The sequence below is a fragment of the Urocitellus parryii genome, chromosome 10, assembly GCF_045843805.1.
Source record: "Urocitellus parryii isolate mUroPar1 chromosome 10, mUroPar1.hap1, whole genome shotgun sequence".
NCBI lineage: Eukaryota > Metazoa > Chordata > Mammalia > Rodentia > Sciuridae > Urocitellus > Urocitellus parryii.
Genome location: NC_135540.1, coordinates 2,912,306 through 2,940,128, shown reverse-complemented (window position 1 = coordinate 2,940,128; position 27,823 = coordinate 2,912,306). Strand labels below are relative to the sequence as shown.

The 27,823-nt window shown below is 39.3% G+C and overlaps 2 protein-coding genes across 7 annotated transcripts in view; one reads left to right on the top strand and one right to left on the bottom strand.

The window, feature by feature from the left end:
• The first annotated feature begins 269 nt into the window (after nucleotides 1-269).
• Nudt6 (nudix hydrolase 6) lies at nucleotides 270-21,514 on the top strand. 6 transcript variants are annotated; one of them, XM_077803497.1, is made up of 6 exons: nucleotides 274-302; nucleotides 4,113-4,168; nucleotides 9,838-9,980; nucleotides 15,782-15,859; nucleotides 15,966-16,020; nucleotides 20,946-21,514. In XM_077803497.1, the coding sequence occupies exons 5-6, from the start codon at nucleotides 15,966-15,968 to the stop codon at nucleotides 21,326-21,328; spliced, it is 438 nt and encodes a 145-aa protein (XP_077659623.1). In that variant the 5' UTR covers nucleotides 274-302; nucleotides 4,113-4,168; nucleotides 9,838-9,980; nucleotides 15,782-15,859; the 3' UTR covers nucleotides 21,329-21,514. The 6 variants fall into 6 exon arrangements, with proteins under 6 accessions (XP_026268015.1, XP_077659623.1, XP_077659621.1 ...); XM_026412232.2 differs by lacking the exons at nucleotides 274-302; nucleotides 9,838-9,980 and adding exons at nucleotides 11,010-11,268; nucleotides 14,836-15,030 and having other exon boundaries at nucleotides 4,114-4,168; XM_026412230.2 differs by lacking the exon at nucleotides 9,838-9,980 and having other exon boundaries at nucleotides 270-302.
• A 135-nt stretch (nucleotides 21,515-21,649) lies between these two features.
• Nucleotides 21,650-27,823, bottom strand: part of LOC144257291 (fibroblast growth factor 2) — a 42,966-nt gene continuing 36,792 nt past the window's right edge. The window contains exon 3 of the mRNA XM_077803494.1: nucleotides 21,650-21,959. Within this exon, the coding sequence (XP_077659620.1) occupies nucleotides 21,774-21,959 (186 nt within the window). The 3' untranslated portion in view covers nucleotides 21,650-21,773. The remainder of the gene's footprint in view (nucleotides 21,960-27,823) is intronic.

Below are 27,823 nucleotides of genomic sequence, written 5' to 3'. Positions count from 1 at the left end.
ATGGCTTTCTGGAGGAAGTGACACCCTGAGCCCAGTTTTAGTTTATCCCATTTCTCTCACTGTAAAATGTTTACAGATTCTTATCTTCTACATTTTAGCTGCAATACATGAGTGGCAATCAGAAGGTAAAATAGCCGTCTGGCTGCATATTCCCATCCTCCAAAGCCGATTTATTGCCCCTGCTGCTTCCCTGGGCTTCCGCTTTCACCATGCAGAATCGGACTCATCAACGCTGACCCTGTGGCTGGGAGAAGGGCCCAGCAGATTACCAGTGTATGCCACACATCAAGTAGGAGTCGCAGGTCAGTTTCGAACTCATGGCCACTAGAGTTCACTTTTTAAAGTTCCTTAAGGTTAACCCAGTTTCTTTCTTTGATGAATGATTTTGTTCAGTGATTATCTTCCTGAAACTGTTGCAGAGCTTTTAAATAAATGGAAGTTGCTTTACAGATCAGCAGAGGGCATCACAAAGAACTGGCACATTGAGAGCTGAATTCCAAACCTGTTCTCAAACAGTGGCATGACTTGGAATCAGGAAATAAATTCACTCAACTTAAATAAACAAAACAATCAGAGTCTCTAAAGGATGAAATTTATTTAGAAATAGCCGAGTATTGCAATGGGAATACAGGTACCATGGTAAACTATGAGTGTGTTCAAAGAAGTTGAGGCCAGGACAAAATTTGAGAGACAGATGTGAGTAGAATTTCAGCAGGTATTTGGAAATGTTTATCACTGGGCCACAGTGATTAATAATAAAAGTACAGCAGTCTGAAGTTGAACAAACAGTTTCAGGGCAGATGTCCTCATAGAGGTATTTTTTTATGTTATCGCGGTGGCCTCTGAAAGCTGTGGTTATGGCAGAATGTTGTGATGATTACCATCAGGCCTCCTGTACGACCAGCCCTTCATAACCTCCCAGCCTTATTCACTTTTTCTTTTTTTGGTTAGGTTTACCACAGTGAATCTATTTTGATTCTGACAATTTTCATGTTCTTATCACACATATTAGTACTAAACATACGAATCTGTACAGTAAAATATAGCTTAGGTTGAGTATAAGGTAAAGAGAACCAAATTGAATATTACTTCTTAAAGACATTTAGGTTAAGTTATTGTGACAAACCATTATTTAAAATAGCATGATTTAATGACAGTGTAGAACTTCATAGTCTGATTAGCTTCATAGATATAAATTGAGAGAATACTATCTTCCAATAAAGACAGGGACTCACATAGTAGAAGACATCAAAATCAGAGGGCTTATTAAGACAGACTGATGATTCAGTAGGTCTGGGGTGGGACCTAAGAATTGGCATTTCTAATAATTTTCCTGTGGCTATTTCTGCTATTGCAGATTTTGGTCTTAAAATCACCCTTTGAGAACCAGGATTAAGGAGATTCTTAAATGAAAGCAATAATATGTATTAAGTAGTAATTTATTAATAATTTTAATTAGCAATTTTATATAATTTACAAGAGTTTTAAAGCTATTTTGCAAATAAGAAGTGTTTTAAAGGAGTTATTCAAGAAGTCTAGTAATGTCTTCTGTATCTGAAGTCTTAAGCTTTCCATTCAGCTTCATTACAAACGATTGTACTTGATAATTGGGTGACAGCCTCACACTTCATTGGAAAGTCATAGAAATAACTCTCATTCATTGTCATGGATTTCTGATTGAGTTTGCAATCATTACCATAGAATTGGTGATATATACACTAAGAGTATTCCATGAGAGTTTATAAGTAAGTATTGTATTAGGAGTTCTAGAGGACTTCAAGAATGGGAGATGTGGAACTTGACCAGTAGTGAAGGATAACTAGGATCAGAGGGGGCTCTTAGGGATAGGAACAATCTAATGCAGAGATTTTTAGGTGGAGAGAAAATAGTCGATGTTATTATGAGCAACAGAAGGACAGAAGGTTGCTCATAGTATGGCTGGACCAGAGTGAGCTGTGGCTTCTTCCCTGGTTAATTACCCTCACAAGCCAGCACCTACTAGCCTGGCATCTACTGGTTTCTTCCCCTGCAATGTGCTTCCTCAGAGCTTTGTCCAGTTCTTGACAGTTGACGGTTCTGCACAAGTGTCTCCTCCTCAGAAAAGCTCCTGACCCTCCTGTCTAAAACGGGGTTCTCCTGCACACCAATCCTATCAGCCTTTGTCCCTTTATCTAGAGCCACCTGTCTTTATTGCACATAACACAAGTGGCAATCCTATCCCTACAATAATATCAACTCCATGAAGGTGGGTATTTTAAGTCTCCTTCACCACTGTATCCTCAAGCAAAGATAGTCTGGCCTAAAGCAGACACCCAGGATTTCTTGAGTGAATGTCAAACCTTCAAGTGGAAATGAGCCCTTGGAGTGCCATATCGTACTTTAAAGAGTGCCTACTTGGGGGGCTTGGTTTGTGGTTCATAGGTAGAGTGCCCACCTAGCACATGGGAGGCCCTGGGTTTGATCCTCAGCATCACATTAAAATAATCAAATAAAGTAAAGGTATTGTGTCCAACTTAAAAATAAATTAAGCCAATTTAAAAAAAAAAAAAAAAAAGAGTGCCTACTTGGAGCCCAGACTGGCTGCCAGGCTCCACTCTCCCTCTAGGCTGCATGAACTCAGGTACTCAGGATGTTCAGCGGATTCTTTTGATGAGCACCCTAGACAATAATGCACACAAAGCAATAAGCACAGTCTCTGGCCATAAGCTGGGAATTTCCACTTGATCTCTGACCTAGGATTGATTTAGCTCTTGTGCTGTGGCCAGCAGGGGTCACTCAAGTTGTGTGTACTGGTTCTGTGCTCCTGTTACTAGTGAATTCATTAGGGGAAAGTTCAAGGTGGCTAATCACAAATTTTTATACTTTAAGAGTAGGTTTCCTTGCATGCTATCCCTTGGAAAGTCCAATTTCATCATAGTCTAAATTTTATAATAGAATCCATCATCATTAATTACACCTCATTTGGTTTTACTGTTGTTTTAAAACACTAAGTGGTGTTTCATTTCAGTTTTCCTTGTGTTAAAAATACCTATTCCCTTTAATATTTCATCTCTACATAGCATTTGTTACCATATGTTGTGTATAAGGACTCAATATTGAAAGAATGGCTGAATATGTGGAAAATATCTTACCACATAAACAAATGTTTATGTTATCCCATTTAAAGGAACCTAATAAAGATCATTAGACTGTTATTTATATTTTTGACCCAGGATTGCTCAAAGATAAATGCTAGCATAATCTATAGTGCACTAAGTAATGTGTATAATTAATGAGTAAATGAAATAAATGGATTAGAACTTTAAACTACAAAAAGAAATATTTGTGTTATATGTTAAAAAGTTGTGTACAATTAGCTTCAGAAAGGTCCTGAACTGAATACTAAGATACTAGGATTTGGATTATTAGGGGTCAGAGGCCTGTGTTCTATGCAGTGATTCAAGAAAGAATGAAAAAGCAAATGCATTTATTCAGTGAACACTTTTAACTGCATGCTCTGAATATCTCTCTTCCCAAATCCACACACTGAAGCCTAATCCTCAGTGTGAGGCTGTGAAGAGGGGAGGCCTTTGGGCAGTGGGATCCAATCCCTCATGAAGGAGGCCTAAGGGAGTTTGTTTGCCCTTCCACTGTGTGAGGACATAGCTAGAAGACACTAAGGAGTGGGCCTTCTCCAGACACTGAGCCTGCCAGGACCTCAGTCTTGAACTTCTCAACTTATAGAACTATAAGAAAATCGTGTTATGATAAGCCACCAGTTTGTGGTAGTTTATTATAGATGCCAATGGACTGCAACAGGCACTTAAAATTATCTGAACACTATAAAAAAAATGCCGTGAAAGGATAGAAAGATTGTGTACCAAGAGAAATAGACAATCTAGAGAAGCTTAAGCAGATGATTATGCTACAACTTGGTATATACTAGAACTAAAAATAACTACTGAACAATCAATTCCTTGCTCAGGAGATTTACAAGTCTTCATGGATGAGATGATATCTGAACTAGGCCTTCAAGCATGGGTAGGATTTTGATGACCACAGATAAGTATGGGAGGAGTCTAAGAGAATGAAATTAATATTTCTTGATTATCATTTATTGTTTCTCCTAACAGGAGCTGTATTTGATGAGAGTACTAGAAAAATATTGGTCGTACAAGATCGAAATAAAGTAAGTTGCTCCTGCATTATAAATGCTTTCCAAATGTTTGGAAAATGTAAAAATTTTGACATGCCTAAGAAATTGTAGAAACTTAAAGGAATTTATAATTTAAGGAATTATAGAATCTAGAAGTTATTTCTAAGAAATTATGGATCATTTTGATATTTTTTTCCAATCAAAAAGTACTAGAACTCAGAAGGCTGAGGCAGGAGGACCATAAATTTGAGGTCAATCTCAACAACTTGGTGAGACCCTCAGCAATTTAGTGAGACCTTTTCTCAAAAATTTTTTTAAAAAACTTTTTAAAGTGCTGGAGATAAAGCTCAGTGGCAGAGTATTCCCAGTTACAACTTCACAAAAAAAAAAATATTTTTAACTAGTTATGGATCATTTAAATATTTATAAATATTTAAATATAAGATCAAGAAGTACTTATACAAGCCGGGCACAGTTATGCACACCTGTAATCCCAGCAGCTCCAGAGCTGAGGCAAGAGGATCTTGAATTCAAAACCAGGCTCAGCAATTTAGCAAGGCCTTAAGCAACTCAGTGAGACCCTGTCTCTAAATAAAATACAAAATGTGGCTGGGGATGTGGCTCAGTGGTCAAGTGCCCCTGGGTCATCCCCAGTACCAAAAAACAAAAAAAAGATATAGGTCAGTGGTAGAGGCCCTGGGTTAGACATTCTTCCATGCATTCAGGTGTGTTCCACTCTGTGCCAGGTGTTGAGAGTACAGTGATTTGTAAGACGCTCTCCCTGATGCCCTTCAGCTTACTGTTTATTTGGACAGGCAGTCATAGAGCAGATAATTATAGTTAACTTTGACTGAAGACTTTTCAGAAGGGGTGACACTTAAAACAAGTCTAGGAGAATGAGTAGAAGGTGATGAACTGGTTTTAAAAGGGGGTAGAAAAGCAAGCTGAGAACGTTAGAATTGAATGTGTAAAGAGTTCACGAAGGGACTGGCATGGTGTGGGAATAATAGTAAGAGTTCACAGAGGTCGGGAATATAGGAGTGTTAAGATTCTTGACCTGAGAACCAGGCTGGGAACAAATACGAAGTACCTCATACCAAAATAGGTCTAGGCAGCTAGACACTAAGGAGAGCAGTGTCATGAGTAGAAACTGGATTTTTCTCCCAGAAGTTACAACTCAGAGTGAGAAAGAATAGTTACTTAATACTTTCTGAGACTTAAGTAAATATCAATAAACAGAATCAAAATATTTCCCTATATGTTTTTAAAATTTAAATTATTTGTAACAATGGCTGAAATCAGTTCATTTTCTCAGAAATGCTATCTTAAAGTCATTCTTAAATAAGGAACTTTAGAGGTTTAAATTAAGGCAGAATCTGTGACTCAATTAAAGCATCTTATTATCAACAAAAATTTATAGAGACCTAACGTCATTGTCTAGCTCTCAATAGATTTTGTATTTAAATTGGGGGAAAAACACATATATTTGGTGAGAACGACTAAATGGGACCAGGAGGGCCTAGTTTTAAGGGTGCCTGGGGTTTAGATTTAAATGTAAACAGTTAATCATGTACAGATTGCAGTCATGGTGATAAAGTGGTGGTGATTAAATAGGGGGAGGGTAATGCAACAATAACCTTCAAATTAGCCCAGCAGTAGCATGCCAGGTGAGGGGAGGGGATGTAAACAGCAGACTTGGTGTAAGGATGACAACCTGCCCCTGGGCAAGTCTCCATGCCCATTTTCTCATCTTTCAAATCTAGACCTCATACTTTCCTGGGGAAGGGATTTGTTAACTATCTGCTCTGTTCTTTCCATTGAATCCCTTCCTAGTACTTGAGAGAATGAAGAAGGAAATGCACAGCAATGGAAAACTACGCTGGGCAGAGTGACCTTATCACAGTTTAATGATTTGTTCTCTCATTTGTATCAGTTTATATTTATAGCAGTACACAGTAGAATGCTGAGCACAGTATTTGTTTTCTTTTTTTATTTGTATGACAAGAAAGAGCTATTTTTTGGCAAGAATGGTATTAATAAGTAAAGATGTCTATTCACAGAAATAGCTAATGACTGAAATAGATGCAAGTCCTGTATACACTTGAGAGAGTCTTCCTTTATTAAGGATTGTACTTCACCAGTAACCATTGGGTATCCAACCATTGGAGGTCATGATTTTTCTGTTGTTGAATTTTTCAAAATTAAGTTGCATTTTTTAAGGAGTTATTTGTATCATTAATAATTCCAAATAAAGTTAGAAATACTTCTAAATACAGTTAGAAATACTTCCAAATCAGGAAAAATTACTAGAGTGTGAAGTATCTTGCCTCCTCGGGGCACAGCATCCAGGGGCAATGGGAGGGCCCAGCAGCTGACACAGTATGGTGGGCTCTCTTCCTTCCCTCCCAACAGCCGCTGTGGAACTAGCATCAGCAGGGCCTGTAGTGGCTCCTTGTGTGCTGAATGTGTCTGGCAGGAGCAGGTACGCTTTCCGCTTTCCATACGGAACCAGAAATGGCTGCCAAAGTGTTGAAGGCACAAGCATGGAGTCAGAAAGGTGCACTAGAAAAGGAAGCTTCTTTGAGTAACAAAAGGCCAAAAAAAAGAATTTAAGGTGTTTTGTAGTTCTTTTACATTTCACATTGAATAAATGATAGCCACCTCTGAGATATGGTAGAAATGACAAATACATAACAGATTATTCTCAGAAACTGGTTTATAAAATGTACCTTAGAATAAGGTCAAGATTTGAAATGATCTAAAATTATTTGTGATCCATGTATAAATTATACATACATGACATAAGCAGACCACTGAATTACTAAGCTATTGATGAACTTTTAAAATTTCCATGGGTTTTCTTTGCTTAAATCTTTTGTCTTTACCTCTTGTCACCATAATATGATTATTTAATTAATGGATGATACATATTTAAGTTTTTTCTATGTAATCAAAACAAAAAAACAGAACCATTATCTGATATTTCCTTTAAAAATATTATTTTTAAATTATTATTTTAAAGTTCACTTCCAGTAAACTAAAGTTTCAACTACTTAGCACAAATGAAACCAGATGTGGAAAAATACTTCATCTATACTAAATAAAAAGGGAAATTGTATTGTCTGACCATTTTGGAACCCCTTTCCACCTAGCAGATCTGCCTGCCATATGATGAGCAGACAAGGTCCTTGTCCTAAGGCAGTCTGATGCTCCAGCTTCTCTTTTTTTAGTGTTTTATTTTAGTTGTAGATGGACACAATACCTTTATTTTATTTATTTATTTTTATGTGGTGCTGAGGATGGAACCCAGGGCCTCACATCTGCAAGGCAAGCGCTCCCTACTGAGCCCCAGCCCAGCCCATGTTCCAGCTTCTTGCAGGCACTTGTCGAGTTTTGCTAGATTGCCTGTCCTATGCTTAGGCTTCAGTTCACTCATCACTCATCAGTTCACTCTCCCCGGGCCAGAAAGATTAGGAGATTCAGCATGGAGGTGACAGCTATTGAACTATGCAATCAGGGTTTTATTTCTTCAAAATTTTATCAAATTTTAAATTATAGTTGGCTGTTTTGTATTCAACCATGTGGGCTAAAAATAAGGAAAACAGACCTAAAATAATGTTACATGAAAGAAGTCCAGAAATGATGCCCTTGGTTTTAATCCTATCAAGAGAGCCTGAATTTATGTATAACATCTACAGTAGTCTTATGGTATTCCTCTTCTGTTCCTACCCCATTTAGATGTATTTCAAGTCCAGTCTACCTTATGATCACCTTAGACATGAAAATATAAAGATAATAGCGTCATATGGACTCAGGCTCATGTTACCAAAGATACTTTTCTTTTCCTGAGATCTATCATGTATTATATCAGTATACTCTAACAGAATCTGGGTCTTTTTAATAGTAGATCTGATATCTCCCTGAAAGACAATTTAAGCTGAGCTGGGCACAGTGCACATGCCTATAATCCCAGCAGCTAGGAAGGCTGAGGCAGGAGGATCTTGAGTTCAAAGCCAGCCTCAGCAACTTAACAAGGCCCTAAGCAACTCAATAAGACCCCATCTCTAAATAAAATACAAAAGAGGGCCAGAGATGTGGCTCAGTGGTTCAGTGCCACTGGGTTCAATCCCCAGTACCAAAAAAAATAATAATAATAATAATAATAATAATAAGCTGAGTATTGTTAGTTAACAATAAGGTGGTCCCATTGCACAGACTTTAGGCATGAAACAATATGCTGTGTTACAAAGCATATTACTGAAAATGATATTTATATGCTTATTTTTAAAAACATTTTCATAGGCACTTTATTTGCTCAGGAGTTTTGATCAATCCCTGGTGATTATGAGTATAGTTTGTAGGTTTCTTTTGTGTTCAGTAAGGACAAATATGTTAATAAAATGTGATTACTGATGCTTATTAATCCACAGGATGTGTGAGGATGCAAACAGAGATACAGCCAGAGAGGCCAGTGAAGCCACTGCTTTAGTCATTAAGATGAGCAGAAGGAAGGCTTACACCAAGATGGTGATATGAAGGAGGAGGAGAGATGTTTCTAGGAACTGGTGACCATGACTTTGTTAAGAAAAGGAATAAGTTTTAAATCATTCAGTATTTTGAGCTGGGAGGAGATGCTGGAATAACGGTATCATCAGCAGATTCAGGGGGTATTGGGAAGAAAAATGATGAATTCACTAAAGGGCATATTTGGTTGAATTTTAAAAGATATTTAAATTGAAGTACCCACACATTTCTTCTCATTCCTCCTGATGAATTACTGAGGACAGAACAGATGTTGGGTGTCAATTCTCTAGGTTCTTATGGTACCAAAAAGAGGTATTCCTTATTCTTTACAACTTCCACTGTCATAACCCATAAGTACTTTGAAACTCCAGGCAGTGGCCCTCACCCACGGGACTGGATACAGGAAAATATTGGTGTGCGGGCTGGGGTTGCACTGCCTGTCCTTAAATAAGCTTGTAGGGAATTTATTATGACTTCCTGTGGCTGCAGTTCCAGCTCTTATACCCTATGTAATCGTGCCCTGAGGAGTCATGCCATGATGTAGCTTGAATGTGGCCCACAAGAAGCACTGCACAAAAAGCTGAACAGAGTTCTGTGTTCTAAACGCAGGTGAAGGGTTGATTCTAGGGATTGTCTGTTAAGAATAGTTGTCAGTGCAGGATGAAGTGGGTGAAAAGTATGAACAACAATACATCAGTTCACTCTCACGGGCCAGAGAGATTAGGAGAGTTCAGCGTGGAGATGACAGTGAATTCAACTGTCTGGATCTAAGTTGGCTCACCATTTTTTGAAATAAATTATTTGGAAGTAAGGATTTGTTGGACATCATATTAGGAAAGGAAGGTTAAACACCAAAAGACTTTTTTTGTCTGGTATAATTCTGGAGTGTGTCTTTTAACAGGGAATTTTTACTTGGTTATTTTAGAAGATGTTAAACTTTAGTTATGTGCAAAGTGCCTCACTTAGTAACTAAAATTAACATTTATGGCACATACATAGGGAGAGAAATGAGTTGTCTTATTCCTAGTATCTTTAATTATGTTTTGGAATGAAATTTACTAATTAATTATATAAACGTACTCTATTTTAGCACATGAATGTATCATTTAAGGAAAAATGTAGTTCTCCATACAGGTGAATATATGATTCTTATTGCTCTGATTTTTCTTTGTGTGTAGCTGCATTTGAACAGCCAAGGAATGTCCCATTGCATCATTTTATGTTTGCCGCATCTTTAGTTGAAGACTTGAGTATTTCACAACAACCCATGAGGGGTTTTATTCCCATCTTACAGATGAAGAAACCAAGTCACAGAGACTAAGTATTTTGCCAAAAAATACATAGATAATGTAGTGGAACCAAGATTCTAATCTAACTTGGAATTAGGTTATCTTTGGAAAAAACTAAATAAAGAAAGGTTAGGCAAAGTCTAAAATTAATCATTCATGTAAGAGTGATAAATCTCTCTCCTTCCATACCCAGTTACTAGTCTGGAGTACTCAAGATTGTCCAGTATGACAGCACGTAGAAGGGTAAATAAATGACGTGACCGTGTGTGTGTGTGTGTGTGAGAGATGTATAAACACGCATATACATATGACAGTTATCTTTATTTCCTTTCAGATGACAAAAATTGATCCAAATGTAAAATGAACTTAGAATTAAATGTTATAATCTAAGAGTCATGAAGAGGCAACTTCTTAGAAAATTTAATGCATTAAGAAACTGGATTTTGTTTTCAGGAAGAGCATTTAGCATTCAGTGAATGCTTTCCAGTTTTACGCCAGCCTGTATACTCCTTACTAATCAAAGTACTGATCAAAGTTACCATCATAACAATCTATTATTATCACCATCTGCAACCTTGAAAACTCCATGAGAGAGGTGAAGTCATAGAGTTGAATTGGGAACTCTGTTTGCCAGTGGTGGTACTGATGCAAGTTAATTGACAACTAGATTAACAGAGCAGAGTTCCACAGGGTAAGGATTTATATGTCAACATAATAAGAGAAAGGGATAGCACTCCTAGGGACACATGCAAGGTATGGCAGCCAGCTTCTGATAGTTTTTTACTGCAGTTCCTCCTCTAGGTGCTAATTAATGATCAGCCTAATGCCTAGCTGAAAGCTCCCACCTCTCCCCCAAGATCCCTCTACTCTACACACCCTGGATTAATAGCAGCTTCATTCTCAGAAACCTCTGCCTTTAATAGGATAAAGGAAGGTCAGAAAATGTCTCATTTGCCATCTGCTGTATCTCAGATGTCTTCAATGTAACTTATGTCATTCTGGTGGGTTGTGGTTCCCTCCATTTGGGAAGACACATCACCCAAACTCAAAATCCCTCACAGGAAGTGCTACTTTACCCAGTCCTGGTGTCTGCCAGATGTGAGGAAAACTGCAAACTGGATTTTGCTGATACTAGGAAAGAACTGCTGGCAGCAAAGCAGACTGCAGGAATGGTGCGCCCAGGAACCACAGCACAGGAGAGTACAGGAAATAACCGTCACCCTTCTCCAGACTTGGAGTTTGTTGGTGGAGCCTGAAAGGGAGTCAGCTGGCAGTGCAGAGACTGGTTAACAGAGGCCCTGTGCCAGCATCACGAAGCAGGTACGGAAGGGCAGGCTGGGTACTGACAGAAGACCCCACCTGTGGACTCTGCTGCTCTGCAGGGGGGAGCCCAGCAGTCAGCCTCCAGGTGCTTGTGCTGTGAAGTCTGAGAGCAGCTGAGCTAGCAACTTGGGCTTCCAAATTCTGCTGGTGTTCAGACCTGCCAGTCATCGGTTTGAGAAAGTGCTGCTTCAGATTTAGTCAGGTTTTCACGTTCCCCCCACATTCATAGGACATTGGCACTGGTAGAAGCTAGGCAGATTGAAATTGTGTTATAATAGTGGTTTCTTTGCAGAGTAAGTAGGAATGATAATTTTAAATAGAGTTTTGATTTTTTTTAAGTTATAAGCAGTGATCCATTTAAGAACAAAATATGCAAATGAAGTATGGGTGTCTATTTTAGCAGCAAAAATAGTGAGAAAAGGAATCATTTACTGTATTTTGGCATTAGATGGAATTTAAACATAATTGAACAAGTACTTATTAATAAATTTTATATATTATAAATAATTAGAATTATTTTCAGACATTCAAGCCAGTTTTCTCCTTTATAGTTTTTTGTTTTGTTTTTAAAAGCATGTGTGTGTGGTACTAGGGTTTGAGTCTGGACTTTGCACATGCTAGGGAAGTGCTGTACCACTAACCTACATCCTAGGCCTGTGAAGTGTTTTTTATAGAAAAAATGTACCCTCAGAATGATTATATGCACACACTCAAAACACAGACCTAACGGGACATTTAAAGTGTGTCCTTTCTCCTTCCTAACCCCATGGCTTTGAGTAATAAAAAGATCTACCAGTGGCTTGACCTTACAAATGCTAACAAGTGCTAACAAACTGTGTTCAGGTTAGGGGCCTATTCATTGATTTATTAAATATTACTGGGTTCCTTTTCATACTGTGCTGTATGACCTTTTAAGCACTGGGCATAAATTAGTAAACAATGCAGAGTTTCTACATCTGGAGCTAACAGTCAAATACATTGATACAAATAATAAAATGAATACATAAGATGGAGATGTGTTACTCAAAAAATAAACAGAGCAGTGATAAAGAGAATGACCAGTTTGCAATATTATACATTAGTTTCTGTACACCTAGCAGCTGGCACTCAAAATTTTTGTTGAATGAATCAGCCAAACTATGAGAGATTTGATGGTAGCTTCCAAGTCATTGGTGATTATAATATTGTAGATAATGAGATTAATCTCAATACACCAGGTTCAAATCCTAGAAAGTGAGTATGGTGGAGTCAAGATTAGACAGTGGTGATAAAAGATAACCAGATTTCTGGTATCTAGCCAGGTAGGAATAAAGGCAGAACAAGAAGTTAAAATAATACAAGAGAACCAAAGGAAAGAGGCAAGCAAGTCTGTGCCCTTGTTCCAGGTTCTTGAGATGACTGAAAGAAATTAGTAAACCAGGCACGGCAGTGCATGGCTGTAGTAAACCAGGCACGGCGGTGCATTGCTGTAATCCTAGCTACCGGGACTTGGGGCAGGAGGATCTCAAGTTCAAGACCAGCCTGTACAACACTGCAACACCCTGTCTCAAAAGAAATTTTTTTTATTAAAGGGTTGGGGTTATAGCTCAGTGGTAGAGGCTCGTGTGCAATGCCCTGGGTCTGATTCCCCTATACCAAGAAAAAAGAAACAAAGAAATTAGTAGTCTTTGGGGTTGTTGTTACAGAAACTCCTGGTTAGGATTTCAGGAACCATATCCAGGGAACAATGTCCTAAAGCTAAGCCTCTGCTCAGGAAAACAGAAAATGTCTATGGAATTAAGAAACTAGTGAGAAAAAGGGATCAGAAAATGAATCATGCTCTTTCACCTATCCTAAAAACCTTAAAATAGATTTGAGTTTATCTTCAGGACAAATGTAAAAGAAACAGCACTCTTAAATTTGAAATTGCAGAGAAAGTATCTAACCTTCTGTTAGTATCAGTGAAAAATGTATTAGCAGAGTGCCTTTTGTCAACACCTGAAATGCCTAGTTCCTGAACTTGCAATTACTGACTCTAGGCAGGGGAGGATTGCAAAGGAATCCAGGAAATCATCCTTACCTCTCCTACAGTCTTCTGTTTTCCATACACACATCAAATTTTTATATATTGTTGATGGACCTTTATTTTACTCACTTATATGTGGTGCTGAAAATCGAACCCAGTGCCTCACACATGCTAGGCAAGTGCGCTACCACTGAGCCACAATCCCAGCCTGACACATCAGATTTGTAACTAGCAAATGCATAAGAAAATTTGTCCTCCTACCACCATTCCAAATTATGACAGAACTACTCTAGTATTGTTTGAAATCATACATTTTGATAAGTTTTAAAAGATAATTTACCTTTTCTGGTATGCTTAAGGACCTAGATGACCTCACCAACCTAAAGCAGGGAGGGGGTCACAGTTGTGAAGATTGAGTAGTTCAAACAGAGCGTCTAGGCACGAGAACATTTGAGAAAAACATTTCTTTTAAAAGAGTGGAAAGTTCTTTTATGACGATCAGGGAATTAAGTACAGTAGAATTTTATACTTGGAACCTAGAGATGTTTTGTATAGGAAAAGAGAACAAAGATTTAAAATGTAGCCAATTCAAGGAGACTAAATCTTCCAAACTTATCCTCAGTAGTTTTTTTCCCTCATGAAAGAAGTTAGAAAGATAGAATAATAATAAATCACTGCTAGGTAATATCACAGGCAACAGGTAACACATTCAACACTGCCCTCAGTTTTAATCCAAATTCACATATACTAGGGGAGTGCAGGTCTAAGATATAGATTTTGATTGGATGTACACAAAATATTCCAGTTAGTATGAGGAGAAGACCAGAGGTATATGAAAAATCACATAGCTAAGTATTAGTGAGAAGTCTCAAATCAGCTTTTCAAATTTCTTAAAAGAAATGGTTAGAATCAAATTGCCTGGACTTGAACCCACACTAGCTGTGACTCCAGACCAGTGACTAATCTTTATCACCTCTAAATTGGGAATAACAGACTCTTGTTGGATTTCTGTGCAGTTTAGATGTGTTAATTCTTACAAGAACATTTAGCAGAGTATCTAGAACATGGTAAGCATTCAGTACACACTAGCTAATATTTTAGCATTATTTTAACATTACTAACCCTGTTGAGTGTTTTAATATAAAGAGAATGGGAAGATCTGCCTGCCTTGCTATTGCTCAATCATTTTAAAACCACATGACTCGGGCCTCTCCACCCACCACTTAGACCCCAGGCTCAAAAACCCAGACTTTGGGAGAAGGAAACTTTTTAAAATAAGCTCTTTAAACCTAAGTGATATCAGGAAATGTCACACCTATTTACCAGCATAAAATATACCTGATCTTTCCATACTGAAGCCTTATTTAAAAATCAGATTTGTGTGAACTGTTTTCAATCCTTCTGTCCAGCATTTTCCCCCTTCTGACAAGTTTCTATCTCCAAATATGATAGAGTCTCCAATCATTTATAGTCAAGTCTAGGCAAAGATTTTGAAAGTTGACTTTTATTGTTCTTTTAAACATTTGTCTACCCAGTCATAACATGTTTTGCTGCTGCAGATAGAATTTATGTTGGTGGTCAGACAAAAGCTTGTGAAGTTTCTACAGAAGCAAAGCTGCTGAAACTATTTTGAAGTGGAATCCAGGACAGTGTACTGAAGTAGAGACTCGGAGATGGATTCTCTGCACTAATAAAGTGAAGCATAATTTACTTTGTAAACCAACACTGAGCCTGCCTGAGCCAGATGCGGAAAGGTGGGCGGCCTGAACGCTGCACCCACTTAACCAGCAGCCTGGGAAGCCCCGGAAACCTTGCCACTGGTGTCCAAGCTGGCATGATTAGGAAGTGACACATCCTGGGGAAGCTCTCCTCAGGAAATGCGTGGGCCACCAAGCTCGCCAGCAGGAGGGCCACAGCTTCTGTGCGTGAAGAGTCTGCAGAGTGCTGGCCCTTCTTCAGCTTCCTTGTGGGGATGGATACATAGAACAGAGCTCTGAAAGGAAACAGCAATCCTGACAGCCACAGGAACACTGTCATGCCATCTCATAATCACCTGTGGTCTATTCCTAAGTTACTCTATGCTATCCCAATGGTCAGAGCTTCCTACCTGCCCCTCCCCACCAGAAAAAGCAGTGTTCTGGGAAAACACAAAGAAATAATAGACAGAAAACACAAACTGATCAATTTTATTCATACTACCCATGAAAAGCAATTACATTTTTACATAAAATTGTTGATGTAGACAACAGAATCTTAAGAGTAGTATGTCTGATTAGAAATACAATACAGTAAATAGATATGAAAATTAATAGCATCCTTTAGTGATTACATTTATTCTGTGCTTTCTACTTAATTATAGCAGCATCTGTAAGATTCTCCTATTTGTTCATAGTTAACTAGCAGCGAAATTTAAGTTATACAAATGCAGTAGATATTTCCCTCCAAAGTTTCATTAATACAAATTTTATCACATTAACCAAATAAAATTACTTCTATTTCCTGAAGAAAAAGGTGGAGAAAGATTTCATAACTCACTAGCTCCTCAGCAAAGGAGGGAAGGAGAGGAACAGGAAACTGGAAAAAGTGAGTTCTCATTGCCTGGACAGCGCTGGGTGTTTTGGCACCTGCAGGTGTGTGCGTCTGTGTGTTACTGAACAAATGCTACATTTTTTTCTGCTTGATGTTGCAGATGAAAAATATGTGGAAGTTTCCAGGAGGCCTGTCAGAGCCTGGAGAAGATATTGGTATGTATCTTACATATTATAAGTAGCTTGAAAATACTGAGGAAATCATGTGCTTACTTTATCTTGCTCTGTATCGAAGAATAAGAATGTAAATTTTCTAATTTCTTCAGACCAAGTCAGAGAGTTTCAGAGAGATTACTAATTCAATAAAATTAGCAGCAACATTTCTAGCATTTCAATTTATTCCATTAGTTTGAGGAATACCATTAGGAACTTAATACCTGTTCTGTTTAGGACTGTCTCTAGATTAATTTGTATGAAAGCTTTAGGTATCCATGAGTAAAGCTTAGCATTAAGGGCTATTCTGAATATGACTAAAATTGACGTTGGAGTTAAACTACAAGAAAACACAAATTTTGGACCATTATATCACAGAAAGGTGAATAATAACTTAAATTTAACATTGAATCAATATAATAAAGTCAGTTATAGAGCTAAAATGATGTAATTCTTCTCTTTATAAGAATTTTATCTACTATTTATTTTGAGTACGTAGGAAGCCAGAAGAGTAAAATATCATGAGAAAGTCTCAAATGAGAAATAGCTTCCTAAAATAACTTACTGAGCTCAACATTTAACACAGAGAAATAGGAACTAATCTGAGAATTCTCTATGCCACTAATTTATAGGAAACAAAAGAATAAAAATAATTTTCTTGTCTATGCTTAAGCCATTGGATCAAATTCAGTGTCATCCTAATCACTAAAAATTTCATTTGATACTAACATTATTTCTCCAAGACCTCTTCCTTAACATGCACGTCCCCTATTCTCTTTAGTCAAGAATACATTATGGCAATTTACTGAACTTACTTTTATTTAAAGTCAAGGCATAGTGATGTACACCTATAATCCCAGCGACTCTAGAAGCTGAGACAGGAAGTTCTCAAGCTTGAGGTCAGCTTTAGCATTTTAGCAAGGCCCTAAGCAACTGTCTCGAAATAAAAAATAAAAAGGTCTGGGGATGTGGCTCAGGGGTAGAGCACCCCAGGTTAAATCCCCATTACTATAAAAATTACAATGTGTGTGTTCTTGAAACTTGATTTTTAAGTGTTATTACGGATCAGAATGCCCTCTATGCCTTGTATAGCCAACTCCTAACAATCTTCCAGTGAACTGATCACACTCAGGGGTGTCTACAGCAGATCTTGGGTTGGAGAACTTACTGACCTTTTGCTTAGGTTCTGCTAGGTGTGCTGGTGGTATAGGAGTATTTTGTTGAGGAGTGAGCACTAAAAGAGAAGGCCATTTACTCGGCGAGGCTACCCTCATCTGATCACCATCCACGTGAGGCCTGGGCATGGTGGGAACTAGGGAAGCCACGCCCTGCATTCTTATCCTGGCCATTGGGGGACGTCGGGGAGCCTCTGTGGCTTCCCCTTCTGAGGCTTGCCTTCACAAATGAATCCATTTTTTTTCCTTTGAACTTTCATGGATCCTTTGAATGTCAGACTTACATATAAATATAAATGAAGAAATACACATTTCTAAGCTAAATACATTAAGTTTAGGTTTAAGTATAATCCAGAACCTTTAAGTCAAGATAATTAAAAATGCACTTTTCAAAAGTATTTGTGGTTATCACACTCCACCATCCAGAGATTATACACATACCTCAGTCATGTGGAATAAGAAAAAAAGCAGCAACTGTCATTCACCTTCCTACCTGGGTGTAGTATAAATTAAGCTATGTGATAAAACCCAAGAGCAGCTAGAAATGACCCCTGACAGTAGAGGTCTGAAAGATGTCTGTGTGAGGGTATTTCTGTTTTCTAACAGTACAAGAGAATATTCTTGATAATGAAGCCAAATCATCCAAACATTATGCAGATTATTTTCTTTAAACCCTACATTCAGGAAAGTAACATACTGTAGGAATACTTCCATCACACATACACACAAGCACTTCTGTTGGCTCCAGACTGGACTCTTTGTTGAGTCCCAGTAAATACACTGATTAACTGGGAAATGTGTTTGTTTGGAATCTTTCATTCTTTGATGATACTACGTGAGGCAAACAGAGTTCTCTGTAGTGTTTCAGAAAGTAAGAGGGCCATATACAAAGTAGAATGCAGTCCTCCAGGCTGTGGTATAAAGGCATCTGTGAAGTTAAAACACACTGCCATCCTGGGAATGCCATCTCCTCTGTCGATCTGTAGTCACAAAGATATCAGTGCACCAGAGCCATGAAAGCCCACATTCCACAGAATTCTTCCTATTACTTCATTTCAGTTCAACCTCGCCCTATTATTAAATATTACAATTTAGAAATAACAAGTATAAACTCCATTTCATCACTGTCCTGTAATTAAATAACAAAACATTACGATGACATATTGAAACACATCTCTTTTTTTTCCTTTTTTTTTTTTTTTTTTTTTCGGTACCAAGGATTGAACTCAGGGGCACTTAACCACTGAGCCACATCCCCAGACCTTTTTTATTTTTAATTTTGAACAGGGTCTCATTAAATTGCTGAGGCTGGCTTTGAACTTGTGATCTTCCTGCCTTGCCTCCCAAGTTGCTGGGATTACAGGCATGCACCACCACGCCCAGCTACGCACATCTCTTAATCAGCAAAAATAAAAACAAAAGCTTACTAGTTTTTCCTATGTTCTTCACACTTGTCAAATAGTATATCTTACTTCAGTTGAGGTTACAGTATATTAAAATAACTTTAAAGGCACAACAGAACAAGTCACTTGATCTTGATAAAAAAAAAATTAAATTCATGTTGAAAATCCTTGAGGAAGAGATTTTCATCTTGAGGTGGAAGGGGTCTCCAAAAGTCCAGAGGTGGAAGCACTTGTTTGCCCTTCCATTTTCAGAAGTGGTCAGTGATGGTACTACTGTGAGACTGGTCAGAACTCTCCAGGCAGTGCTGACTGACTTCAAGCAGGACAGCCTGCTCAGCACCCTGCCCTGTGTTTCCTGGGCCTGCAGACGGCCTGAACTCATGAGCTCAGTACCCAGCTTCTTATTAGTGCTACTAGGAGCTAGACAGAGTCCCCAGGATATTTTTCAGAGCATTTAAAGAATAAAAGTACAGATATGAACAAGAGTTAGGGGCATTATCTAAAATTTTAAGACCAGTGCCACCAACTTTAATAATCACTTTAATAACAAATATATACTGTATACAGATAAAAATTTCATACTAAGGAATTTTTTTTAACCTAGATTATTCTTCTACGCCTTCAGTTGTAACCCCACCACCTCCACATTCTTCTCCCTGCAGTGCTGGGGACTGAACCCAGGGCCTTGCACGTGCCAGCCAAGCACTCTACCAGTGAGCCACAACCCCCGCCTCAGTGGTTTCAGTTTTAAAATGTAAAACTAGTCAAGCTGAGACTATGGGCAGATCTCAGTATGGGAAGTCATAGGTTAACTTGAGAAGGCCCTACTCTTCCTGTGCTTCCTGTGGGGAGCACATCCAGGGCACTGAAGAGGAGCAGAGGACCAGAGCAGCAGGGGGGCCTGCTCTTCACAGCTTCCTCTTCCTTGCTGTTTTTTACCAAAAGAGTTACTAAGAAGGCAAAGTCACTGACCACATAGTGAAGGCACTTCAAGGTGTGTGAACAACAGCCTGTCTGGCAAGTGAGCCTCCCAGAGAAGCCGTCAAGGAAGGCAGCTCTTTAAGGGCTTCTCATGGATGCTTCCAGAGACAATGACAGAACATCACAAAGCTGGGTGAAACCCATTTAGGTGGTCTTTCAGGATTTTCAGGAAACACACCACAAAAATATGGTAATAGTAATAAAAATCCTGCCACAGAAATTTTGCATTTAATTGAAAAATTAACTTTCTAGAATATGAAGACCCTTATTATGTTATAAATTTTTAATGTAGTTTATTTATATATTTAGTACTGGGGATCAAACACAGGGGTGTTTTACCACTGAGCCACATTCCCCAGTTCTTTTTATTTTATTTTTGTTTAAATATTTATTTTTTTTAGTTGTAGTTGGATATAATATCCTTTATTTATTTTTATGTGGTGCTGAGGATCGAACCCAGGACCTCACCCGTGCTAGACAAGTGCTCTACCGCTGAGCCACAACCCCAGCCCCACAGTTCTTTTTTATTTTGAGAAAGGGACTTGCTAAGTTGCTGAGGCTGGCCTCAAACTTGGGATCCTCCTGCCTTAGCCTCCCCAGTTGCTGGGATCACAGGCGCACACCACCATATCTGGCTATATGATACATTTTATGTATCCCTAGCCTTTTGAAAACTGATGAACATCTATTGCCTTTTGGTATTAAAGGACTGAGACCAAGCTCTTTGAAGTCTTATCTCATGAAACAAAGGCAATGCCAAAATTTCCTGCAGTGGGATCTCACTGCCACATTACTGTAGAAGCATAACAAAATGGTCACAAGGCATTTGCTCGGTAACCAGAGGCTTGACAGTCCCACCTGGGATCACCAGGAGAAATCAGACATTTCATAGTTCACTTGACCCATTTTTCAGCTCTGTGGACTTTTAGGGAAGAACAGACCACTTCTGCTCAGTTCTGCAATATGTAAGTTTAGGCAGCTTTCATGGACAATCAGGAAGAAGATAATAATGAAGATATATATCCAAGTATTATCTGCACCTTTGCAACATGTTTTAACTTTTGCAACCTATGCTTTTACCTTTTGGGAAACAGAGCAGGAAGAGGTTAAAAAGATGTAACCCTAAAAAAAAAAGTGAATAAGCCTCTAGTTAGCAACCAGCCAAAGAAATAGTCAATATATCAAAAGCATCTCAGGTGTAAAGTAGTGAAATAATTTTGGTATTTCAGGACATCCAGAAGTTAGAGTTAGTATTGAAAACAGCCAACCAAAGGTTTTGCTTCTGGACTTTGAGATTTTAACTACAAATCTTCAAAGATGATGTGTCTAAAATGGTGATCCTTACAATCTGCACATCTGTATTATGTAGGAGATACAGCAGTTCGAGAAGTTTTTGAAGAGACTGGTATAAAGTCAGAATTCAGGTCCCTCCTGAGTATTCGACAGCAGCACAGCCTTCCCACAGCCTTCGGGAAGTCAGATATGTACATCATCTGCCGCCTCCAGCCACATTCCTTCACCATCAACTGCTGCCCGCAGGAGTGTCTCAGGTGCGAGTGGATGGACCTGGTGGACCTGGTCAGGGCTGGAAACACAACTCCCATCACCAGCAGAGTGGCCAGGCTGCTGCTCTACGGGCACAGAGAAGGGTTTGACAAGGTAGACCTCACCATGGAGAAGCTTCCGGCAGCGTCTACAGGCCTGCTCTATAAGCTCTATCACAGGGAACTGCCAGAGAAGTGTGCACTGTGACAGGAGCGCACTGAATCCACACCGACGTGGGTTGAAAATTTTAAGGAAATTGTCAATGTTGATTAATATATGCCAGATAATAAAATGTCATGAACACTTGGGATTATTAAATATTTGATGGTAATTTTCTAATGCCTATGATTTCCTTGTTTTAAATTCACATGTAAAGACACTTCAAAATCTTTTCAAATAATATAAATGTAAGAAAAACATAATCTAGGTAATCTTCATTGAGTAACAGCAGATGCTATATAAAAGGGGAAAGTTTACACATTTTCTATAATTGTTTGTTGTGTTTCTTTACTGAGGCAATGGTTAAATATTAGATAAAAAGCTATCTGACACGTTATCTAAACCGTGCTGTATATAATTTTTTTTCTCTTAACAGATTCTAAAATATGGCTTCCTTCTTTCTTGTGAAATGAGATAGATTATGCCATTAAGATCAGCTCTTAGCAGACATTGGAAGAAAAAGTATAGCTTTCTGCCCAGGTCCTGTTTTGGATCCAAGTTTATACTGCCCTGTTCGTTTCAGGGCCACATACCAACTGGAGTATTTCCTTGACCGGTAAGTATTGTAGTTATTTGATTCCAGTCGTTCAAAAAAGAAACACTCGTCCGTAACACATTTCTGAAAAATAAAGGAAGAATTACTTGTTATTATTTTTTCATGTTGAATATTCATGATAGGATAGTGTCTTGTCTGTCCAGCCAGCAGCAGTGGACTTGGTTGGGTTCAGCAGGGCAGTCAAGGGAGCAAGACTCAGTAGGCCAAACTGTGTCAGAGCCAGCTCTGCAGGGCACACAGGTCAGGACGCAGACTGTCAGCAAGGCGCAGCCAGCACATTTCTGCAAGGGGATGAGTTCAAGGACCTGTCCTTTCCTCCCGAAATAAAAGGTGAGGGGTAGCTGCAAGACCACTCGGATGGAACAGGAACCACACTGTTCAGGCCCAAACTCCCTCATACAAAACAGACAGGATGCCCAAGGAGGGACACGCCCAGTGGCAAGAAGCACACTGAGGAGCCCAGGACTCTAGCCTCCAGCAGAGGAGGCCAAATACTCCTCCTTTCTTTATGAATACCCAGCCCCAGGTATTTCACCATAGCAACAGGAAACAGACGAATAGATGCATTTTGTGTAAACTGAAGTCAATTTGTTAGTTCGTTATTTTCTGTGTCATTGATTAAATGTCTTCCCCTTTGTTTACTCCAGGTTTAGGATCATGAATAAAAGTGAAATAAAAAAAGAAAGCAAAGTCATAGAAGTTATAAAATACTGTGACAGGTCAGCACTGAGCCTCGCAGGCATTCCCCAGAGGGGGACTTAACAGCATCTCCCAGTCACATGCTCACTCTGCTGTCTACTTCCTGGAGGTCCCCCTTGCTGGATGGCACTCCCTACAATTTTTGGCCTAAGTTCTCACCCTGCCAGTCACGTTTGCCTTTTGAGCCAGTTTCTAGTATTTCAGAGAAAAGAAACAATACCAGGAACTAACCAACAAACTGTTTTTAGTTTACAAAAGCTAGTTGTACCTCTGAAAAAATCAGTGGAGGGAAGGGAAATTTTCATCTGTACTTTGTCCACAATGTAAACTTACTCAGTAAATTCACTAAACAAGTATTTCATACTTAATAACAAACTGCATTATTTTTTAATGTGTAATAGAGCCAACATCTCAAGAAAAGTGGTCCAATGAAAATGCAGTTTTCAGCCTCTGCCTTCTAAGTCTCCACAGTCCTGAGTGGCTGCCGCCTCAGTGTCCCTGTGAGCTGACTATGCGATGTGATTCTCTGACCCTCTAACACATGCACAGAGCTCTTTTCCTCGTCACAGGGTTTGCTCACCATTTCAAACTTAAGAAAATGGAGGTCTCAGAGGAGCACTGAAGAGAGGTGGGTGAGTGGCCTCTGAGGGCCTGCCACAGCATGTGCCTTGCTTTCAAGACCTGGTTTTATGTGGGCCTGAGAACTGGGGATCCCTTAATTCATGGCTGCTGACCACTTCGTACACTCCACACCTGAAGAGCCTGTGGGCAGCACGTTGGACCAGAGGAAGCAGAGGGCTGGAAGATGGGAACAGCAGCCAATGAGTTTAGAAGATCCGTGGGAAAAGGAAAGCTGCTGGGCTTTGGAGAAGGAAAGTGCCATGAACTGATGGTGGTGAGGATTACCCTCACCACCAAAACCACAGGGGGCCAAAATAGAGGCCAGGGGCAATCCAACACAGGCAGAGAGCAGGGAGGCTTAGGTGGGGGTGGTGGCCACAGAGGTGTAAGGAACTTCTGGATCTGGAAGATAGAGTGAAAGGGTCTCCTGACAGAGGGAAAGTGCAGTGTGAGAGAAACACAAGTCATGAGTGGCACTGAAGTCCCTGTGCCTAAACATTAGACTGGCCATTGGCTGAGAAGGGCATGGCCACGGGTGGAAAAGATCTTACAGAAGGAGCAGGAATCCATTCTGCACATCTTCAGATGAATATTACATGTCCAAAGCAGATGAGCACTTACTGAGCACCTACTGTCTACAGATACACCCTTAGCCTTCTTCCCCTCTCACTAATGCTAACTGAATGTTGACAAGTACTCATGAATTGGGCATGCTAGAAAATGTGTTATGAACTGTAATACCAATGCACCATTATTCTTAAGCCTAAAAGGGAAGGAACCCCAAAAGGAATGTGGAGATCCTTGGTTTTGTTTTTCCTTAACATTTTATTTTTTAGTTGTAGTTGGACACAATACCTTTATTTCACTTATTTATTTTTATGTGGTACTGAGAATTGAACCCAGGGTCTTGCACATGTGAGGTGAGCACTCTACCTCTGAGCCCCAACCCCAGCTCCAAGGTCCTTGTTTTAGTTGTAGGCAACACCTCAAAGTTTCCCCAGAGTCTGTCCACATGACCAGCTCAGCTCAGAGTCCTAGAAGGGGCCCAATAATCCTTTGTTAACACTGAAAATGATTTTAAGATGGTACTGGGAGTTCAACCCCTTGGTATTGGGTATCTGAATAAAGAAGAACCTAATATGAGAAAGTATACCTAACACTTAATAATTTAGTTTGATCTGGTTTTTCTAGTAAGTGTATACTTTGAAATTTCCATTTTTTAAATATTTTTTAGTTTGTTATGTACCTTTATTTTATTTATTTTTATGTGGTGCTGAGGATCGAACCCAGTGCCTCACACATGCTAGGCAAGCGCTCTACCACTGAGCCACAACCCCAGCCCACTATACTTGAAATTTCAACAAGAAAATTAAGTGATGTCACTTATACATATGAAAACCTGATCCTAAGAGCTGGTGGCAACCGCCAAAGTCCTAACGGGCACTAATGGACTGGGGTTGAAGACGTGAGGAAGAGCCAACTGGCGTTCAGTTCACACAGATCCAGAGGTGGGACGCAGGAGCCTCTGAGGATAGGTGCACAGCTGTGCACATGCTTCCCGCACGGCCAGCTGACAGGGCTTGAGCAAAGACCTGGGTGCCAACAAGCACAAAAAGGAGCCGGCCTGCTGGGAGAAAGGGCTCCTTCTAGGCTGGAGTAGGAAGTGTAATGGGACTGCAGCATCACACGGGCCACACCATGAAGGCCTTGAAGGAAACACCTGGACAGGGTTCTGTCAGAGGGCTCAGGAGCCAACCAGACCTCCAACGGCCACACTACAGCCACCAGAGCAGCAAGGGAAGAACACGACACCAGATCATAATGGAAAGAGTCCCTGAATACACACCAATAAGTGAGTAGATTAAAAAACAGTAGGTGGAGAACCGGTGCAGTAGCACACACCTGTAATCCCAGTGACTCAGAAGGCTGAGGCAGGAGGATCACAGGTTCAAGGCCAGCCTGGGCAACCTAGCAAGACTCTGTCTCAAAATAAGAAAAGGCGATGTCAGTGGTAAAGCACCCCTGGGTTCTATCCCTAGTAACATAAAAATAAAAATGAAATGGACAATAAACCAATTTCTCACTAAAAAAAACAAATAATTTACACAGACATGACTCCCTCCAGGAGATAGTGGAAACCCTAAGGCCCCGTCCTGAGACATGAACTGTTGCATGGTGACTTCCTTCCCCAGAGTTCAGGGAGGGAAGAGCAACTCTACTGTGAAGGCAAAGACCACCACAGCCAAAGAGCAAGGCTGAGGACAGAAGGACCCTACTCCCAAGGCCTTCTGGAAGAAGGTCAGGCAAACTGAGGCCATCCTGAATCAACACTAAGGGAATGCTAAGAAACCGCCACCATCCAGGAGGAACAAAGGAGACACCATGACTGAATCTGGTTCTGGATGGGATCACTAAGTAAGAGCTAAGAAAAAAAAATGCATGAAATATGGAATTTAGGCAAAACTCTGTATCAACATTGATTTGTTAGTCCTAACAAGTGGACCCCTAAAATAGGAGAAATGGCATGGAATATGGAGAAATTTTCTATACTATCTTTACCCACTTTTTATAAACTCAACACTATTCTAGAACTATTTTTTTAAGAAACTTTATCTCAATTTGATCATTACATATTATACACATGTACTGAATTATCACACTGTACCCCATAAATACATGAAATTACAATGTGTCAATTGAAGTAAAAATAAGAATTTTAAAAAACTGACCCTAGGAATTCAAATACTACTGCAAAAAAAGAACCTCTCAAGTAACTGGATACAGTCACTCTAGCTTAATATGAAAAAGCACTGCATTTATTTTTGTGCTCTACCATGTCCAAATGCATATATGTGTTTATGTAAAACTGTGTTCACCAGAGTGTAAAGGCCACATGACCATAGTCCCATTCTGAGCCTATAGCTGTGTCTACAGCTGGTATGTCATAAGTGATCAATAAACATCTGCTAAGCTGTGGCGCAAATGAAACTCTTATAGTGAGTGTACAATGAAAATGTACAATTCAGTATCATTGCAAAAGCTAAATGAGATATAGGGAAATAGGACCCGAGAAAACCCAGTCCAGGAGCCAAAATAACAGAACATGGGTCGACTTTATCCACGACTGGGTCCTAGGAAACCAGAGCAGGTGGCTGTTCCAAGCTAGAGATCCTTGCTTCCCGTCACGGAGGCTACTGCTGGCCAGGAAACCTGGACCCAATTTTGCCTTGATCCCTTACCAACTTGTATCTTGGATCAAGTTCTTTAACTCCTCTTGGCCTTAAGAAGCCTGGATTAGATGATGGTTAAGACCCTTCCAGTTTCTAGGAGACTCTGCATACAGTAAGGAAAGAAGTAAGAAGTGAAGGCCTGAACTGTGCTCCTGTGCCCCACCCCAGCACTCTGCCCCTCAGGACTCTGGTCCCCTGCTGGATTGTAGATTGGAACTTATGGCCCTCTCCCCAGGGCCTGTTCTCTGGTTGTTTATCCTTTACAGTACTTTTATTCTGCAGTTTTGGCTCATGAAGGAGTTTGCTCAATAGGAATCAGAAAATGCTGCTGCTTACACCACTTCTGAGAATTAAAAACAGAGGTGATGTAAGAATCAAAGTTGAGGATTTCAGAACAAAATGAAAAATACAAATGGTGAAAAGTTAAAAGTAGCTTTGGTCTTAGTCATATAAATTTGCTAAGATTAGTTTCTGAAAGCAGCAGTCATGCTCATTTGGCAGCACTCTTTCATTTCATCTGGTATTTTCTCTTAAAAATGACACATGTTCCTCTGCAATTACTGTATATTTCTGACAAATTTGATCAGTATAGATTGTGAATCTGCATAATTGAACCGTCAAAAATCTATTATTTTGCCAGGTGTGGTGTTACATTCCTTTAATCCCAGTAACTCAGGAGGCTGAGGCAAGAGAATCAAAAGTTCAAAGCCAGCCTCAGCAACTTAATGAGACTCTCTCAAAATAAAAAATAGAAAGGGCGGGGGATGTGGCTCAGTGATTAAGCACTCCTAGCTTTAATCTCCAGTACCAAAAAAAAAAAAAAAAAAAGGAAAAAAGCTATTATATTTACTGTTTTTATAGAATTCATTTCCTTGTTAAGACCCCTCAAATAGGAAGTTATTGTATATTCAAAACTAATTTTACAGTATTAAATGCATAGTCTCAGAGATTTTATATATCCTCTATTTCACTACTGTGTATCCACGCAAGTTAATGCTGAGATATCTCACTCAGGGTACCATGATTTGTAGCACTATGTAGAAAACAATGTACAACTTTCTAGTAGACAAATTAGTCACATTGTTTCATAAAAATGCTAACATCGAGGTTGTTTGGAGACTGAAAGGTAAAACTACAATCAACCTCAGTATAAGTAATTTTTCTTAAATAAGGAATTTTGTAAACACTTAAGAAATCACAGACCCTATTATTTATTCTGGGCTTCTGTTACTCATAGCAACAAAATTGATCCTGCTATGAAACGGTAAGTAAGCAGTCTGTTGTATATTAAAGAACCACTCAACTCCAACCTACAAATACAGGCCTGGGCAGTTAAATATAGTTACCGTTTGAACTTTCACATTTCCTAGCTTTTAA